At 36.3% G+C, this 20,364-nt stretch overlaps 3 protein-coding genes across 6 annotated transcripts in view; all 3 read right to left on the bottom strand.

The window, feature by feature from the left end:
* LOC122057904 (serine/arginine-rich SC35-like splicing factor SCL30) overlaps nt 1-4,473 on the bottom strand; it is a 12,135-nt gene extending 7,662 nt beyond the window's left edge. For 2 of the 4 annotated variants that reach the window (XM_042620267.1, XM_042620265.1), the window contains exons 1-3: nt 4,209-4,473; nt 4,017-4,057; nt 1,878-2,208 (exon numbers count right to left, since the gene is read on the bottom strand). In XM_042620267.1, the coding sequence (XP_042476201.1) occupies nt 1,878-1,945 (68 nt within the window). In that variant the 5' untranslated portion in view covers nt 1,946-2,208; nt 4,017-4,057; nt 4,209-4,473. The remainder of the gene's footprint in view (nt 1-1,877; nt 2,209-4,016; nt 4,058-4,208) is intronic. The other 2 variants (XM_042620264.1, XM_042620268.1) reach the window with 2 other exon arrangements.
* A 1,012-nt stretch (nt 4,474-5,485) lies between these two features.
* LOC122057903 (serine/threonine-protein kinase PCRK1-like) lies at nt 5,486-9,753 on the bottom strand. The gene is made up of 4 exons (XM_042620263.1): nt 9,035-9,753; nt 8,262-8,522; nt 6,509-6,631; nt 5,486-6,352 (listed from the first exon to the last, which is right to left on the bottom strand). The coding sequence occupies exons 1-4, from the start codon at nt 9,416-9,418 to the stop codon at nt 5,789-5,791; spliced, it is 1,332 nt and encodes a 443-aa protein (XP_042476197.1). The 5' UTR covers nt 9,419-9,753; the 3' UTR covers nt 5,486-5,788.
* Nucleotides 9,754-14,739: 4,986 nt separating this feature from the next.
* LOC122057905 (elicitor-responsive protein 1-like) lies at nt 14,740-18,909 on the bottom strand. The gene is made up of 5 exons (XM_042620269.1): nt 18,677-18,909; nt 18,236-18,301; nt 16,324-16,465; nt 15,036-15,171; nt 14,740-14,934 (listed from the first exon to the last, which is right to left on the bottom strand). Exons 1-5 carry the CDS (start codon nt 18,741-18,743, stop codon nt 14,869-14,871), a joined length of 477 nt encoding a protein of 158 aa, XP_042476203.1. The 5' UTR covers nt 18,744-18,909; the 3' UTR covers nt 14,740-14,868.
* Nucleotides 18,910-20,364: the final 1,455 nt, after the last annotated feature.

Raw genomic sequence — 20,364 nt, 5'->3', positions numbered from 1 at the left:
AAGGAAAATTATCTTGTACTACCCCTCTTTTGAAACCTTATATGAGATACCACCCTAATTTGCCCAAAATATCTAATACGTACCTTGTTTTGGGAAAAAAATGACTCTTAAATCCACTCCATTAGTGCAAAATTGTTAAGTTATGACGTGGTGTGGTTGCTATTTTCTAAATGACAAGTTTACCGTTTAGGAACGGTAAACATACTATTTTACCCTTCCATGTAAAACCCCCAAAACATTGAGTTGCAGGTTTAGGGCTTCTCCCCCAAAATATTGAGTTGCAGGTTTAGGGTCTCTCTCTCAGTGTTAATTAATGGCGACCTTGTAGAACTGAAGCCAAAGATCGATCGACGATCGAAAAATCATCAGGTCGGAATATCTAATTTCTTAGGGATATTGAGATCAAAGGTGATTGGAAAGTTAGAATCCTAGACAAATAAGTGTTGCTTGAGAACTATGTTGGAGCTGCTGTTCCCGTTTTCAAAGGAACAATTCCGTGTAAAGACAATCGGAGACGAACCCCATTCCCTTTTCCCTTTTTTTATAATCATCGAAAAAGCCTCCGCTTTAACATGCAGGTTGGTCTTGATAAAGAGAGGAGGAACATGGAAAGTTGAGAGAGAAGAAGCTGTTAGGAATATGAAGCTCCATGACGCTCCCAAACCTGAGGCCACCACCAAGCCGAAGGAGCGTCATATCGTTTGGGAGCTCCATGAGATAACGTACCCTGTTTTGAGTTGAGTTGGTTCAAGAACTAGGAGTCATGGAATTTTGCTACAGTTCTGTGTAAAATTTTGCTACAATTCTGTGTAAGCTTCATCACAAAGAAATAGTTTTAATGGTTAAAGCCATAAAATTGCTTTTTAACCGTCACTGAATCACCATAAATTTCAACTCAATTTGGGCAGTGGCCCTACTTTGCCCAAAACAGGGTACCCTCTTACAATCCTTCCATGATCAGAGAGAGAGAGAGAGAGAGAGAGAGAGAGAGAGAGAGAGAGAGAGAGAGAGAGAGAGAATAACTATAAGAACAAAATGAAGAAGAAGAAACAGGGAGATTGATAGAGATCGGAGAGGATGAGTTGGAAGAGGCTCTTAATGTGCGTCGGTTGTTCGAAAAAATGCCCTGTGAGAAATGTGATCTCCAATACCACGCTAAATCCGTAGAAGGAGAAACGAAGATGTAGACAAGGTCAAAATGGTCTTTTCCAATTGCAAACTAACGACGTTATGCTTTAGGGGTGCGGTTGATATTATAAGAAAACTAGGGTGGTATCTCATATAAGGTTTCAAAAGATGGGTGGTACAAGATAATTTTCCTTTTTCTTTTTTTAATAAAACCCTTCTTTTTGCAAATTCATCCCAGCGACCGCAATAACAGACTCTCAAGAGATCTCGCTAAAAAGGATAGAAACAGGGAGGAAGGGAAGGAAGGAAGGAGGGAGGGAGAGAGAGAGAGAGAGAGAGACGAAAGGAATTCCGCAAGAGTCCTACCGATTTCAGAGGACTTTGAGAAGGCGTGGGGTGGGAGAAGTTTCCTGTCACGTGGGCCGACAAGGAAATTGGGTTGTCTGCTCACTTTCCCGCCCTAAGCAAACAAACGCCTTTGTAATCCCTATTTCTTGGAAAAGTGTATAAATATTCCCACCCCAACAATCCCACCCCACAAAACCTTGTCAAACAAACGGTGCCTAAAGAAATGTAGGACTCAATAAAATGAAACTAATGCATAATCGATATCAAACCTGGGAAGAACCAAAGGGGTATTTCATAACATTGCGATAGGGACAATTCAGTATTGATAACACAATCTCTAATACTTTTTTTTTAACAAGTGAAAGAAGAAATTAAAAGGAACACAAAAAAGAAGAAATTACCAACAAAAAGAAACTTCGATCAACCCTTTCCTCAAAACCCAAGTACAAAAAACCATTTGTCCCTTCATTCCTCCACCGCAGCAAACCCTTCTTCCATTACTTCAAACCAAGCTCCCTTTCACTGCAATCAAAGGGCCATTAATCGCCAGGAGTAAAAGTGTAAGACCAGGTCCTCCAAGCCTTACATTGTCCCCACCATTCGCCACTACGAAGTGCAAACCCTTCTTCCCTTCATCTCTCGGACCTTGGTGACTTGGCAGCAATTGTCGAACTAAAACCAGGTATGTCTCTCACTTCCCTCTCATAGTATATGGAGTGAATAGTCACTTTCCTGCATATAGAAGTTCTTATTTTATTTGAGTGTTGGTGTGGTGTTACCTCGGATCCTTGCTCTCTACTTTCCGTTTCAATTTCTATTTCTTTTATTTAATTATATTCCTAACACAATAGACAGATCAAATCATTTCTTTGGATCAATCCTCAGCTACAGTGATCTTTAAATTACGAGCATTAGCTTTGCAATATCAATCGTACTCCTTTCACATATGGTTCAGAGACAGGCACCAATAAACGTGAACAAGTGATGTCTTTTCTTCTTATGACTTAGTAATAATATTTTGTGGATTTCATCAGTTATATAGCAAATAGTTTATTCTTATGACTTAATAATTACAATTTTGTGGTTTTAATGGGTTATATGACAATTAATATATACTTTTTCTTGTTATGGCTAATATTTTTGTGGGATTCTCATGGTTTTATGATAGATGATACATTTATATTTGATAAGATGATATGCCATTGATATATTGATGTGGTTTATTATAATCTTATGGGACATAATAAAGGATTAAGTATTCAAATATTATATCGTGTTTATTCAAGTTGAGAGCCTCCTTTGGGGAAAAAAATCATAGTCTACATGCTATTAATCTATTTATTTGGTGATGTACATGTCTATTGCATAGTGAATATATGCCTATATTTTAGCTCCCGGTTTTTACAAAGGAACAGTATTACATATATTAAACGCATACCGTATTGCTGTTGTATGTGATTTCTTTGGCCAAAATTATTAAAAAGTTTATTACAAAATAATTTAAAAAAAAAAATTACTCTATTTAATACCAATACATATATGTACCCATTTTTTTGCCATACCCGAACTAACTATATTCCCACAATGCACACTTCCTTGAAAAAATAAAACCTTTCATTCAGAACACTGTCCTACAAAAGCGGTTAATTTCAGGGAATTAAGTGTTTAGCTCACTGGGTTGGTGGGAAAAAGATAAAAATAGCATAGTTCTTAAATATTATAATGCATATATGTAGTTTTGCTTTTAGCTCAAAGTCAAAAATTACTTTCCATATCAATGTTGCCCACTCTAGTTTTTAAATTTCAAGAATAACAATGAAACCATTCTTTTTTATTATAGCATGATTTAAATTCACCTCAAGCTTGAAAGGCATAAAAATAAAGCCACCTCCCATTAGTCCAGCTAGCTAGTGAGTTTGATACTCAGGCAGGAAGCAAGCAGAGCCTTAACAGCAGGCATCTCCCTCGATGGATTTAGCATTGAGTGCTACAGCCAGAGAAGGAAAAGATTCAAGCACTATTATCCCTTTGACATGCAAATTTGTGACAAGAAGCCAAAGCAAGTGGTATTTTATCCCTACAATGAGCAATACATGGCAAGGAGCCAAGCACTCACCCCGACACCAATTTTAAATCCATTACAATGTAAAATTACATTCTGACACCATCCTCAATGTACTAGTATGGAACAACTATTTCCCAAGAGGTCAGTGAAATTTATCTCCAAGTATTCAAACACCCAAAAGAGGGTGAGTGGTCAGGAGAAAAATAAGTAATTTCGAATGGTTTGAAGCACCAAGGAGAAAATTCGTGCAACCTTCACACCACAAATATAAGGAACGGCTAATAACCAAAATGCAGTTATCAACCAGAAGAGGAGAGCAAATCAAATACGCGTTAAGTAAAATGTAAACGAAGCCAACAAAGCACACAAATTAACTTCAAAACCTAAAAGGAAAAGCACAGGGCAATCCAAACTAGTATAGAACAACGAAACAATAACAAGAAAAGCATGATTAGTTCAAAAACCCTAATCATACCTGGAAAGCGGAAACTACGAACACAACTCCCTATTAGCGATCTACAAAGAGATTATAATGGAGAAAAAAATTAGAGGATAAGAAATACAAAGAAGAAGAAGAACAAAGGGACAGCATGGAGTGAAAGATAACCTCCAGAGTACCCCATTAGCATTCATTAAATAAACCGAAATCAGGATGGGTTAGGTTTACCTGGAGAACGAGGGCCACAAGAACAGAAACGTAACTCCGATGAAAACCTAGGATGGGACTGAATCGGCTGAAAGTGTGGGTGGTTGACGAGTCTCTTGAGCGTTAACAAAATGATATTCAACTTCTTAGAACAAACCCTAGAACAAAATAGTGGTCGATCCGACTCGAGAAAGGTATTTATAATCCAAACAACCTATCAACTTCTTCTTCCTTCGTTTTTTCCCTTTTCCCCTTCAAATGTCGCCTCGGAATAGGTTTATTACCCAAACAACCTCTCTCCTATTCATATTGACATATTTCTCACTATATTAAACTAAAGTTTCAACGGATTCACCTTAGCATAGTTTTAGGTCTCGAACTCATATATCGGAATCGGACAAAGTCACCCGACATGAATTGGAATCGGCGTCACTTAGTCCCGGATCTAAAGCAATTCTCGAGACAGCTCTTCAAGTTGAGGGCTTCGACGAGGTTCATAGAAGGATGGGTCTCTTTTGTAGCCTGATACATAGTAGCATAGATCCAAGGGTTGGGAGTCATCAGACACCCACCCAAAGATGTAGATGCGGAGACCAAGGTGTTCCTAACCCTTGGGCCTATGCTCCATGTAATGTCACGTGACAAAAGAGCCCAATCCTTCATCGAAAGAGATGTATCGTTTTTTCTGTCTTATAGTAATGATCTCACATATAGATCAGGGCGTCATTTAGGCAATCAAAAAAAACTTAGATAGTGAGTATAATTGCTTCTCAAAATATTTTATGATTATTAGATTTTGCAGAGGTTGTAAACCACCCCTTAAAATCGATTTGAAGTGTTAAAAATACTCTTAAAATTTTATAGCACTTATGATTCCTTGTAATTTTGGTTCTTTCTAGATGCAATGAACAAAATCATACACCAAAGCATTATAAATTTTTTGGGATATATTTTAATTCATATTATTATATATATCCAAAATATGATAATGATGACGATCTTCTTCCATGTATGGGTCTTTTTCGAACCAATCTGAACTAATCTTCCCATATTTTATCCTGAATAAACACTTTTTGTTTGCCATTAGCCTAGGGTAAGGACCCATGCAAACACTAGGAGCCAAGCCTTATAAATAATAACTATTTGGTTGATAATGAAATAAGCTCTCAAATTTGACACATGGAATTTCCAGGTCTATCCCAATCTATCTAATGGTTAGAATGACCAAATGAATAGACTGTGTGGCAAAACAAGCTATTTCAGTTAGAATGCGTTCCTATGTGCTTCACTTGGTTATATTTTCTCAAAGAAAATAATCATTAACAAGGCATAAAACATGATCCTTACAGATGCTTCCTCTCTGGCAGCATTCATATATACAGGGAAAGTATGAAGATACCTAAGCAAAAATTATATCCATGCTACAAAACAGAGCTTTTGCTAGCATATGTATATATTTACAAAGAACCACAAACTGAAAGCCATTTACTGGAAAGCATATACTTTGATGGATGTTTCAAGCAACGCCAAAATAATCTGCTCCGACAACACTACTATTGGTAGGAAGAGGGGCATTTTCAGACTATACTTCCACAAACGCATCACCAAGTCCTCACCAACCCCGGGGTCCAATTTCTCCAATCCAACCTCCCACTGGATCTGTTTTTTAAGCTGACAATTTCTCTGAAATCAAATACCCTCTTCAGATAACTTGCCCCTTGTTTAGTTGATTCATTCTCTGCAACATTGTCTTCCTTTACATGTTTGGTTTCTTTGATAGAACGTAGGACATTACCATCTGATGCTGATGATGTTTCGGCAATGATCTGTTCAAGCATCTCAACTACTTCACTCATCTTGGGGCGGGACTTGGGTTGCTTCAGTAGACACTTGTTAGCAAGCGAGGCAAGTTTTTGGACAGATTTTATACAATGACTGCCTTCTAGTCGTGGGTCTAGTATAAGGTGAAATTTTTTGGAGTCGGATACATATGGTTTAACCCATTCTAAAAGCTTCTGCTCACTCCTAGGTAGGTTTCTGTCCACTGACCTTCTTCCAGTTATGAGTTCATAGAGGACGACACCAAAGCTCCAAACATCACTCTTGGCAGTCAGTCTCCCTGTTTGAATGTATTCTGGAGCTGCATAGCCCACTGTTCCAACAACCTGTTCAAAACATCCAAATGCCAGAGTCAACAGACTAAAAAAAAGCTGTCAAATAATCTTAGAAAATACTGTCATGAAGGGAGAGAAGGTAACAAGCTTCTCTTCAATATCTTCTAGTGCTCTTCTGAGTTCTTAAATGCCAGATGTATAACTAACCGATGTTGAAACATGACCAAGCCCTTCAGTTGGACCCAGCCTGGCCAATCCAAAGTCAGAGAGCTTTGCGTTGAAGTCCTCATCCAACAGAATGTTTGAAGTTTTAAAATCCCGAAATATTAACTGCAACAAAACAAATGAAATAAATCCAATTCAACAATAATAAAGCACAAAATGATTTTACCGTTGAAAAAAAAAAATGATATTAGCCTGCAACAGATCAGACAATCCACCAACCGACAATGAGAATTTTGGGAAAGTGAGTTATGGGATGATTAATAACATGGCTGGTCTAAATTGACCTGGATTTCAGTATTATCCTTCATCCAATTGGGAATCTTAAACTGCAAATAGATCAGGCTGAAGTCTATCAGACTAGACCCCACTGGAAAGACCGCATATGCCAGCAGAAGCAGGATGATTAAGCCCTCACAATAAATTTCAAGAATCAAGAGATCAAACAGCATAATTGGTTAAAATTGGCAGTGTCACACCTCCACCAACAGGAAACTGTGGGAGGATTTTAGGTCGGACACCCAGATACAAGGGAAACAACCTATCTGCTTATCTTACTACCCTGCATATACAAGAAAAATGTGGAAAAACTAAGGAGATCACAGAAACATTTCTTGGATTTAAGTGAGGCTTTTCACCTTCCAAAGATTTTCAAAAGAGAGAATAGGAAAAGAAAAATATACACAAGAGTTTTAACCATGCTAAGACACAATTTCAAAGAAACCATGGGACTCTGGGTTTTGTTTCAGCACCAGAAAAGAACTAAAACAGATCTCTATTGAGATTTCAAGCATTGGCTTGCAGCCTTCTAGAGCATCTTAAGAATGATCCCTTGTTAATAAGTTTCCTCTGCAAGAAGAAAAGTCACAAGCCTTCTCATATGCGAAAGAAACTACAAAAGAATTGAAGTACCAACAATCTCATATGCTAAAGAAACTACTAAAATGTTGCAATCTCTCTAACATTTTTCAGCTAATGTTGCACTGATTGGAGTGCAACGATTTATCACAGGAAGACGCAACCGTGTCTAGGGTTAGTGATGTCTGTGGAGGTTTCTACCATAGTTTTCACAACGCCTAGGTGAACCAAGGCGGTCGAGGAGGGGAAAATTCAAGGGGACACCAGCAACGATACAAAAGTGCAGAGTACAATACATAATGAACACATGGATTCATGTGAAGGTATTAAAGACATATTGATACCAGTTAAAAAAAAAAAATTTGTGAAAGTTTCTGTCAAGAAAAGTAGGATTGATTGATGATTCTGCACAAGACGGCACTATCAATATGTGTGTGTGTGAATGATCTAGAACAGCGTAAAGAACCATTACGAAATTAGGCATAAAAAATACAGTAAGTTCCTTGAGAGATGCAAAGGATGCATGACTAGATCAGGCTACAAATAAGAGAAAGCTAGTTTGAAAATTCAAGATCTAGGGATTGGTGATGGTTTGGTTCAATTGACACTAAGATAAGTGTGCAGCCTGAACCTAACTCATTTGAACCAGGTGCACTCAGCTGTTTGAAATTGGATAAAGGGTCGAGCAGGGTATTAAAAAAAATTCCTTGAACCCAACACTGTGTTTTAACTTTGGCCCCAACACACTATAAGCTTGTAAGCCCAGTACCCACAGGTCAAACCAGGTTCAGTGAAGTTCCTAGATACCATTTTTAAGTATACAAAGCTGCAATAAAACTCAGATAAGATAAGTAGATTTATGAAAAAAGGAAACTTGTACCTGAAAATCCATTTCTTCATGGAGGTATAATAAACCACGCGCTGCATCTAGGGCAATTTTTAATCTCATTTCCCAGGAAAGGGGAGATGGCATCCGAGTGAGAAGATGGTCCTCCAAGCTTTTATTGCTCATAAGTTCATATACCAAAAGCCGTTGAATTCCCCTCTCATCATCCTCAGCACAATATCCAACTAATCTGACAAGATTTGGGTGCTTCACAACACCCAAATAGTTTACTTCTGTAATCCATTCCTTATGTCCCTGAGCAGTAGAAAAGAGAACAGAGCATCAGACAAACTCAAAATTTTAGATCGGATTCACAACATTGTTCCAAAAACTCTTGTACATTGCATGAAAATTAATCAGATACAATGTTACTTAAAAGAGAAGATCTTGGAAAAGCGTCCAACAATAAAGAATCAACCAACCACATGATAACTGTTAGATGCAATCAGAAAAGCTTCAAAAATTTTGGTCCATACTCATTTTGCTTGGTTTATCTAGCAAGCACAAGGTTTAGATAATGCAATATAATCAATAAGAGTTATGACCAAAAGCTTAATATATTTCAGTCAGTGACACAAATTATCTATTTCGAAGTTTGAACATATAAGGAAATTGGAGAAGAAAACTGGTCACACAAAGTCTAAATAAAGGCATAACAGCATTTAGGGGCGAAGCGGGGTGTGGGAACCTCCAATAGACGAACAGTTCTCAACCAAGTTCCTGTGTGTGTGAGGATAGAGCGAGAGAGAGACAGGGGAAGGCCTTGCCTGCAAACCATGGCGATTCAACTGTTTGATAGCAACATCCATCTTGGCATCAGGATTGTCATCAGAAACCCTAAGAACCGCTCTATAAACACATCCAAAGCCTCCCTCACCAATCACGAGCGCACGACTGAATCCCCTGGTAGCTGATCTCAGCTCAGAGAAAGAAAAGATTCGCAAATCATTTGGTCTCCCGAGAGAGAAGAAGTCGGGAAAAGCCGGATAATCGGAGAAGTCCCTCGAGTCCGAACCAAAGTCGAACCGCCTGACGTCCGCACTACTGGAAGCGACGCTCAGGGAACGTGCCCAAGAAACTTTAGAAATCTTAGACATGACACCATCGTCTTCCTCTCTCTTCTCCCAGTTAGAGAAATGAAAGCACTTCATCTGTTAAAATGAGACAAATCCAAATAAAGTCCTAGGAGACTGAGAAGAACCGAAGAACTCCGCAGACGTAGACATGAAGAAGAAGATGAAGAATAAGTGGAAAGGGAAGCGGTAATTGAGATAGAAACATGGGAAGAGGGAGACTTTGAGTGAGTCAGATGGGCAAAGATTGATGCTGAAGCGAGACTTGTTCATCAGATCAGCCACCTCTCTTTGAATTAGAAAAGAGAGAGAGAGAGATTAGAAAAAATGTCAGGGCGGGCAAGCTGTGGTGTGAATATAAATAGAAAAACTGAGGGACGTAGGTATGAGTGTGACCGTATGAGTGCGAGTTTGGTTTTTGAACTGTTCTCCTCTCTCTCTCTCTCTCTCTCTCTCTCTCTCTCTCTCTCTCGCACTCGCAGAGTCTGAGTCTAAGTCACAGAGAGAGAGAGAGAGAGAGAGCCGATTGAGATTACTGAGATGAGCTGATAAGAGCTTCCCCTCACCTAAGGTTAAGGAAGCGATTCGGATTTCGATTTCAAATCACCAGCCGATTCAGATTGTAAGAATCGGCTCGAGCCAATCCGATGTGGCCAAGGTTTATTTATTTTTAAATCCTGCCTCCCCTTTTAAAAAAAAAAAAAGTAGATATGACCTTTTCCTCAACGGATAGTCAGAGAGACTCAGGAGCACCATTTCTCTCCTCTGACCTCGTTGTCCTCCTACGTGAAACCATATCGTTTTTCGTTACACTTCTTCATTGGTGTGAATCCCCTTTCCCGTCTCCAAAAACATATCCTGAATATCTACTTTTACTTTTAATAATGAGAATATCGGATCCGTATGAACCTTGACAATTAGTTTTAAGTATTGATATCGGGCGTATCATAGTGATATCGATTGAGATCGATATTTCGACAATTTGGGATAGATAATATCGGTTTAGATTGGTCACTTTTACTCTTATTTTTATAAAAATTAATTTTTTGTATAATTTTAACCCCGATTCTGATACATTACTTGATTTGTATTAGCCAAGTATCAATCTCAACCAATATCAATATCGATCCCTAAAAATCTTGATCAATCCATTCTTGATACTAACTTCTCAAACATTGCCTCTCCTTCCTAATCCTTTTAATTGACATTCAAATAGAATGACCGTAAATATAACTCAACATTGGGAAGAGATATATCCAAGCAGCAATCAAAAGAAATTTACACTTTCTCGCTTTTCCACTCTTATTAAAATGACATGCATTAATAAATAAATAAATAAATAAATAAATAAATAGAAAAAAGTTAAACTGCAGAAGAATATCTAAATTTTTTTTTTATTATTATTTAAAGGTCGAATACAAAACCGTTCTTAGAAAAACTATATCTAGGGTACCTCACATTTTTTCTCTTTTTTCTTCTTCTTCTTTTTTTTTTTTTATGCAACCTCACATTCATTTGATATATAATGGTTGGGGTATCTCTCAATATATCATATTATTATATAAAATTATGTACTCCCTGTCTTTGGTATACTTTTTCAAAATGATCAAAAAACCATTTATGTCTACCAACTCGAAAAAATCCCCAAATGACTAAAATCCCCTCAAAATTGAATATGAAACAAATATCATAATAAACTCTCTATAATTATTTCTCTCTCTCTCTCTCTCTCTCTCTCTCTCTAAACGTGGAGGAGAAAGGGGGAGAGTAGAGTATTAAAAAGGCATATAATTACAAACCCTAAACTCACTTATCCTCTCACTCCTAAAAAATATAAGATAAATCAAATAATAATAATAATAATAAACTCTATAATTCTCACTCTCTCCCTCTCTAAATGTGGAGGAGAAAGGGGGAGAGTGGAGAGAGAAATAGAGAGAATTATGGTGAATGGGGATGGAATGAACAATTATAGAGAGAGATATACCAACAAAAAAATAAGTTAATAATAATAAACTCTCAATAATTCTCTATTTCTCTCTCTTTCTCTCTCTAAACGTGTAGGAGAAAGGAGAGAGTAATACTTAATTAATTAAATATTAAAAATGATTAAAAAAACATATAATATTCCTCTCTCTCAACATGGAGGATAAAGGGGGAGAGTGGAGTATTAAAAAAACATATAATTATAATTATTAACTATTAAAAAGTCATATAATTATAAACCAAACAAATGCACTATTATTCCTCCTTAAATCTCTCTCTCTCTCTCACTCATCGTCTTTGGGAAAAACGTGGAGCACAATGGGGGGAGATTCTCCATAGAGACAATAAATAATTATGGATAATTAAAAAGGTAAGTATGGAGAGAGATATACAAACAAACAAAAAAAAAAGGCTCCTAAAATCTTTTATTACATTCCTTACAAAAATCTAAACGTGGATGAATGAGTATATTCTCTCTATAATTCTCTTTCTCTCACTCATCTCTCTAAAAGTGGAGGAGAGAGTGGTGGAGTAATCATTAATTATAATTATTACATATTAAATGGATAAAAAAAATAATCACAAAATTATAGTATGGAGAATGATGGAGAGATTTATTGCGCTATTATAATTATAAACCAAACAAATACACTATTATTCCTCCTTAAATGTCTCTTTCTCTCACTCATCTTTTTTGGAAAAAACATTGAGCACAATGGGGGGAGATTCTCCAGAGAATTATGGATAATAGGGAGGGAATAAATAATTATGGAGATATTAAAAAGGTAAATATGTTGAGAGATATACAAAAAGAAAAAAAAAAATGGCTCATAAAATCTCTCATTCCATCTCTTACAAAATCTAAATGTAGAATAAGGGGTATTTTCTCTCTATAATTATCTTACTCTCACTCATCTCTCTGAACGTGGAGAAGAAAGGGGTGGAGTAATAATTAATTAAAATTATTATGTATTAAATGGATAAAAAAATAGCCACAAAATTATAGTCACATAATTATGGATAGATTTATTGCATAAAAACGGTATTTTTCAATCAACTTTCATCGATTTTACAAAATTTTATGCAATAGAATCATTCATTATATATACCATAGAGAGGACAAAAAATCAACTACAATATCCCACGATTTCTCAATTTTCTGTCTCTTACAACAATAATTTATAATATTTTAAATTCATATTTTTTTTTCTATTACAGTAGCACAAAAGTTTTCAACTTTAGCTTATTTTTCTCTTTGATCATCGGCACTGCATTTCTCAATTTCAGATACTCCACATCCACAAAATAGTATAATTCATTTAATATACAAGATAGAGCTGAGGTGGATAAGTTATTGCACTATATTATGGAAAAATCTTCAGAGGATACGGAAAGCAAACATGTTTTCACATACATCGCTTTGACTTGATCAGAGATTAGTTTTTTCTTAATCAGTCTCCATGATTTGTAATATTATGATTTATTAATATTATTGTTATATGCTATGAGAATATTATTTGTGAAATTGATGCCATTCTCAATACCTCCATAGAGGAAGACGAGATATATGTTTTTTATGTTTTATGTTCCCATCTCCTTTCTATTATGGGAATTGCACTATTTAGTCTGCGGATTTTCTCTCTTGTATTTAGAATAATTAAGTTTAATTTTGTTTTTATAAAATACAAACTTTGAAAAATCAGCTCATCAAGCTTTTCATAACTTATTTCAAATGGATTGACCCAATAATCTTGTCTTAAGAAAATGTTTAATTAGGAGACTACCATCACGTGCATTTGCACGTGTATTTTTACTAATAAATATATATATATATATATATCAAGCCCATAAAGCCATCCCTAGAAACTTGTATCCATCTACTAATGGGGAAATTATTTGATCAAGAGAAATGATACATTAATTATCTTTTTTTGTTTTTCTCTCTTTTTTTTTCATTGTTAAGTGTGTGTTGCAATCAGTTTATTTGAGAAGGAGAGGGAATAAGCATAGCCAAATAGAGTATCAATGTATGAAATGGAATTATGAAAATGATATCCTAAACATAACATTTAAATAATGTGAAATATCTCAAACATATTATTTATGAAACACGAGATACCCTAAACTTAATTCATTAAACGTGATGCACTTAGATGTAATTTTTGTAAATAGTAGGTAACCTAAGGCTATATTTGATTGCGAGAGAAATTTAAAGGGAAGAGAAGTAAAAGTTTCACAACTTAAAAAAAAAAGTAAAAATAATAATAATCACCACCCGATATGATCGCATGAGCTTGTAGGTAGGATACAGGGCATCTATTGGTCATTTGAGTGGGACCTAATACTTACCTGGGACCTAACCATCGAGTTTTTGGTCCCACATACAATAGACACTCCTTAGTTTTGTTGGTCCTTGTAATGAAGGTTGCTTGAAATGACAAACGCAATTGGCGAACCTTTAAGTCACCTGCCACGATGAATGGGGAAGTCTAATGACTTTATGCCAAATCAATTCAATGAGAGATGTCTGATATGATGATTCATAATTCCTAAACGAATAGGAAGAGTGTAATGTTGAGTAATTAAGTCATTTGGGTGGACCTAAAAATGAACCACACTGGTTTGATTAATTAGGTAGGAATGTAGGATTAGAATTGATTTGCTTCACATGCATTATCTCTCAATCCTTGTTTTAGAACCATATAATAGTTTCTCCAAGAAAATCAATCATGATTGATTGCCATAAACTGCTTTGAAGTAACTTAAACTTAACTTTTATTTTCCCAAAACCCAAATGATGATCCTAGTTGGGCTGTTTCTTCTGATAGAAGGCTAATAATTCAGTATGATTCACGCCAAACGATGCCTAACATTAGGTTCCATCTTAATATGTGGTCCAACCTTTTTCTTTGTATCATCAATGGATTGAATTTTCCTATATCCACAATTCCATCGTGAAAGAGGAATTTTTATTTAAAGGACATCTAATCATTTGGATCAACATGGAGAACGTTATTTTCGAGTATACAATAGGAGATATGAGGTTAATGATGATACATAATTTTTTTTTTATTTTATCTTATTTTTAAACATAACACATAAGTTCAATCACAGGGTCATATCAACATTGAAGAAGATATTTCTCTAATCCATTGACCAAGAAAAACTTGGTCTATCACTAGTAGTCCAATCTTTTTTAAAATGAAGATAATTACTAGCGTTGTTAAAGTGTAACTCTCAAGAGGTCACACAGTGTTCAACGCTCCTACCTTCACTCTATACCCCCTCCCACACTTCCTCCCATGTGACACAGCCCACTCTGCAATGAAAAGACTCAGGACCAAGCTCGGCCGATTCTCCTGATCCAATTTCAATTTTTGAATTCACTCTCCGCAGATGGAACAAGTTGCATATTTAATGAAGATTTCACCTTCCATTTGATCATGGTAGCAGAATTCTAGTGAATTATTAAGTCCCAAAGAAAATTAAATTGTTTAAATGAGAATTACATTGACCATATGTATTATTCATAAAAAGGGCATTCAGAAGTAACTTTGCTTCCATCCTCCTAACTCTTCTTCTTCATTCAGCTCCATTTCCATTTCAGCCTGTGAAAACACCAACAGCAAGAGTATTGAGACTGGAGCTAAATCTATCAAATTAGTGCTACCATGATTCTTTAATTAGGGGACCCCATAGCAGTTCATACCGATGGGGTGAAAGTGAGGCCAACTCGAATCTCTCCACAGTAAGTTTGGTCAGTCTTGATGACATTATACTTGCAAGGATTTAACTCAGCCACTCCATTTTCCACTCCCATTTCAAATAGATCATTCAAGTAGATCCTGCATTAAAATTACATGAACACCCATCAGTTAACTCATAGCCAGAACACGTGTAATGCCCTTGTTTTGCAACCCAGCAGTAAAAGGTTTAAAATCCCAGTCAACGTTAGGGATGTCAAGCAGTTGGGTTGGGCCGGTTTCAATCGGGTTTACCTAGGCTTGGCCAATTAATAGGGCTGCACCGTGAATACCCATTTAGCTAGACATGTTTATTTAGGGCAGGCATGGTATGGTTGATAATCGGGAAAGACGGCATCGGGCTATCATTACCAGGCCTTGATTGGGATACCGTAATTGGGCTATAGACATTTTAAATGGGCTTTAAACGGACCGTCTTTAAAATTGGTTTCTTAAATGGGCTTGAAAGTGAATACCAATAAAACGAGGTAGAGATGAACATAGTAAAGGAAGATCCCAGAGTTTAAACGGATTAAGCCAAAGATGGGTATAGCAGCTAAGTTTATAAGGTACTCGATCTTTAACCCACAGGATTTAAATCAATTAAACTATGCTCGTACAACCCAAGTTTAGCAAGTTTAAATCAATTAAATTACGTATGAAAAAGATGAATGTTCAGATAATAACTACCACCATCTTAACTATACATATCACAATAGCTTTAGCACTAAATATATATATATATATATATTAAAAAAAAATAGTATTAAAGGAGTCGAACTAAAAGGAGTTCGTTCAAGTCGGGCCGATTAGGCACCCGTTAGGTTAGGTGGCTTCACTGTGTACTACCTGTTTTTGAGCCCGACACTTTTATTAATCAGACCGGTCTAGGTCGGGCATAAACGTGTCGGGGCTTAGTCGGGTCTACTAATGCGGGCTTGGAATTGACACTCCAGATAAGGTAGCCCATTGTAAGGCTGAGCTATATAAGATTACGATTTCACCCGGGTGATGAGAGAATTTCTTCACCAACAGTGATGTGGCAATATGAATAGATTTTGATCATTATTCACTCCCACCCTCCATTGTTCAAGGTCCAAAATACCCTTATCCAGTGCAATCAAAGTGTCAGATGGAGTGGACGAAGTGATTCTCTCTTTACGATATGTGGAGAGAATATAAACGAATAGAAACATGAGCAAAAAGCTTAATCTGTGTTGAATTTAGTGGGCTATGAGAATAGAAAGTCTTTACGTGGCTTCTCCAATAAAATCATCGGCGGAGAAGGTGTCCTTGTCCATGATTCTGAGGAAGAGCTTGTGTTGGTCATCATCTGCCCCACGGTACTGCACTCGAAAACTGAATCTCTCATTCCAGACTGGGTTTCTACCTTCTCCTGCATACAAAATTGCAAGCTTCATAGTTATTATGCCTTACGGTTCAACCGGAACCGGTTGAAAAAAATCATGGCAATAGATATGCAGACACAAGTTGGGGCTGCTTCTCAGGCCAACCAAAGCCCAAACGTAAGTGTACAAGCTCAAGCCCATCCCTTTTATTCTGAAAGTCTAAGACCTAACATGTTTTAAATGGTTGGTATCTGCTTCGGTTATATTGCCTGTTTGAGTTTCTGGCCCCAATTAGGATTAAGCCATATTTTAAGCCCAACAAATGTCTGATGCTGCTGGGCTTGAACCACGACATTTATGCCCAAATTGGGAATTAAGAAATAAAAATAAAGATTTCGCGCATATGGGAAAGATTTACATATCATCTTTGTTGATTTATAAAAATTTTATGATAGAGGTTAGAGTTAATATGGCAAGTTTTAGAGAAGAAAAATGTTTTGAGTAGATATGTGGACATCATTAAAGATTAAAGATAGGGTAAGAGATCATTGCCTAGTCATGTGACCCTTGCACTAGCGTTAGACCAATGAGAGTGTGTGTATGAGCATCAACATGAATGCCATTTTCTATTTTATAGACGATGAAGCGGTAATTTTGCACACCCTATGTGTCTGGGCATACGACCATGCAACCAAACAACTTTCTTTTTCCCTTTATCATGATGTAGTGACTAGTATATGAATTGGGAGGGGGCAAGGTAGTGAATTCTCAAAAATGGTTGGACTACACCAACGTTTATCTCTAAGCCTTTATTTATTTGCATCAACCATAGATGAGTTGATAAGAGACATTCAAGATCAAATTCCTTGGTGTATGGCTTTTGTAGATCATATTGTTTTGATGGATGAAAAATACTATGATAAATGCAAAATTGAATTTATAGGGATCAACATTGAAATCAAAAGGTTTTAAGATAAATAGAACCAAAACTAATATGTATAACTTTAGCAACAAAAGGACGAAGTGGGGTGGTGAAAATTGAGGATAAGGAGCTACTAATGTGACAACTTCAAATACTTAGGTCTAATCATGAATAAAAAAGGAGAAATAGATAATACTGTTCAAAGAATTAGAATGAGATGGATGAAATGAAATGGTGCATCTAAAATGTTATGTGATCGATGTATCCCTTTATAGGATAGTTATACAACCAACAATGACGTACATGATTGAATGTTGGGCAATAAAGGAAAAAAATGTAAATAAACTTCATGTGACTAAAATGATGTGGTAAAACTAGAAAAGATAATTTAAAGAATAAACAAGTTAGAGTAAAACTTGGCATTGTCCATTTTCATGATAAATTGCAAGGAATTCATATAAGGTGGCATGGACATGCACAATAGAAGCCTTTCAATATTCTCGTTTGAAAATGTAATTTATTTCAAAGTGAAGGAATTAACAGAGCTAGATAGGCCTTTTTTTATTTTATTTTATTTTTTGTGCAAGACATAGGTCTGAAATAACCATAGAGGAATTGCTGAGGAAAGATAAGACCAAAATAAAAGAAAATTAGCTGTTGCCTTGGTTGCAGCCATGTAACTATTGCAATCGTGCTGACAATCAGTAAAATAAAATAATTCACTTTTCCCTTGAACTTAAAAATACCCTTTTAGATTTTTATATTTTCCAAATGCATCATCTAAACTCCTTTCATTGGCTGCAATCCAAGCAACAGCCAAATTTTGTCGAACAAATGGTCTCGTCACTTCGAATGTAACGGAAGTTAGCAGTTGGGGTTTAGACTTTAGACTGACCTTGACGGACGCTGCTCTTGCGTTCTTGGCTTTTATACTCAATCAACATATACGGATCCGATCTACCTGTTCCATGAGCAAAATTCAAACAAAATAAAATGAACCAGAGGAACCAGACGACGGGGATGAAGGGAATTCAGAAGGAAGAAGCATAAATCCAGAGAGAAATAAATTTATCACAGTAAAGAAGCAACGAGAATCATCCGGTTGTTCAAATTCTCTAATTAAGCTTTTAATCAACCAATTTAGGGCGTTCCACCTTCCATTTTTCGTAACATCTCCAAAACAAAACAATACAGAGAAGAACAGAGCAAATTGATTTTTCCTTTTTCTTCGTGAAACAGATCAGAACAGAAAGAGAAAATGTGTATTAAGAAATCTTTAACGAAAACGAAACAATAGAGAGAAGAGGAGGGAGGAGAAGTGTAGAGATGGTGTTACCAAAGAAATCGGATTCTTCCAAGCCTCGAGCATCCACTAGCAGCACCTCCAATATGCCACTGGCCATCTTTCTATGTCTCCGTCTTCTCTCTCTCTTTGTCTTCACACAGACAGGCGACGATGACGGACGAACGGACGGACAAAGAAGAAAGGGAGAGGAGAACCAACTCCCCACACGGTATTCCGCTGTTTATATAAATAATCACAGATCGGACGTTCTCTATCGATGGCGCTATATCTTATGTTTATTCAATTTATTAAGAGAAATTAAGTCACATGGAAAATGGAAACCATCTTTCAATGCGTGTCCCAGTAAACAAATTAATGTGGAGAAGAAATATTGTGTTCGGTATATGGTTTTAACGATACCGATTGCTAATCGATCCTGATCGATTATCAATCAGTAAGGGTGTCAAATTGGAATTGAAATCGAAAACTGAATTCAGTTTCAGTCCGAATGTCTTGAACTGAATCAAACTAATTATAATATAATTACATCCTAGTTTTGGACCGATTAACACCCTTAATTATTAGTATCATTTTCAAAGGTAAAACTACAAATAATATATATATATATATATATATTTTTTTTCAAATTAAAGGCAAAGGTGATCGATACGCACAAATATGATATCGATAACTAAATCCTTGATTTGATATGTATTTTTTTAATATATATATATATATAGAGAGAGAGAGAGAGAGAGAGAGAGAGAGAGAGAGAGAGAAAATATAGACCCAAAACCAATTTTGATAATGCATATCGAGCACAACCTTTTACTCCAAAGAAATTGAAAACACGTGGATTCACACTGGGCATTTGATGGATGTATCTTAAGATTTAAGTCCCAATTGTTAATAGGGGTTTAAATTGGGTGACAACTACTATCCCACCCCATCCTCCCTCTAACCAAATGGAGCCTAAAGGGAAGAAGGACGTGAAAAAAAAAATTTGCATTAAATATTTGCATTACTTTAATAATTAAAAATCAAAAATGATTTTTTCTATAAAATATTTCACTTTTTAGGATAATATATTTGCATTTCACGTGCAACCAAATGGAACCTTTATGATTCAACCAAGGAAAAGCTTGATGTTAAGGCTCATAATTAGATGGATCCTGTGAGGCCCAATTGGCCTGACGATAGAACTTTTGGCCCTTTGGCTTTGACCATATGCACCTAGGCGGCTAAGCCAAGGTATCCGATTGGGCTTGGCTGACACCTGCTCTTGTGCAAGTAATGCAGTCATGGTTTGAAGGATTGGATTGGCATGAATCGGTCGGATTGGATCAATATTAGTCTTGATCGATAATATTGAATTGATTCAGGGATAATAAAGTAAAAAAAAAAAAAAACCCCAGTTTTTTAATGATGAAAAAGAGGTATTTCTGTCTGATCCAAATTGGAATTGAATCCTTATTGGCTCACTTCAATCCCAAGACTTATCCCGCTATCTTAAACCATGAACCTATTGTACGAGACTCTTGCTGCTCCTGCCATTTCAGGATTTGGGGAGGATCATAATTTATGCGGGCAGTTTTATGTCCTCTTGACAGAAAGGCTGTTTATCAATTCAAACCTATAACAAGTAACAGTGTAGCAACCTTACCGTTGTGTCTAGACCCGCCCTCTACTTATCATTTTTCATGCTCTTGAATAGGTCAGTTGCATGATTCAACCATTAA

The sequence above is a fragment of the Macadamia integrifolia genome, chromosome 12 (assembly GCF_013358625.1).
Source record: "Macadamia integrifolia cultivar HAES 741 chromosome 12, SCU_Mint_v3, whole genome shotgun sequence".
NCBI lineage: Eukaryota > Viridiplantae > Streptophyta > Magnoliopsida > Proteales > Proteaceae > Macadamia > Macadamia integrifolia.
The sequence above is the reverse complement of the archived record's forward strand: the minus strand, read 5'-3'. Positions and strand labels throughout refer to the sequence as shown.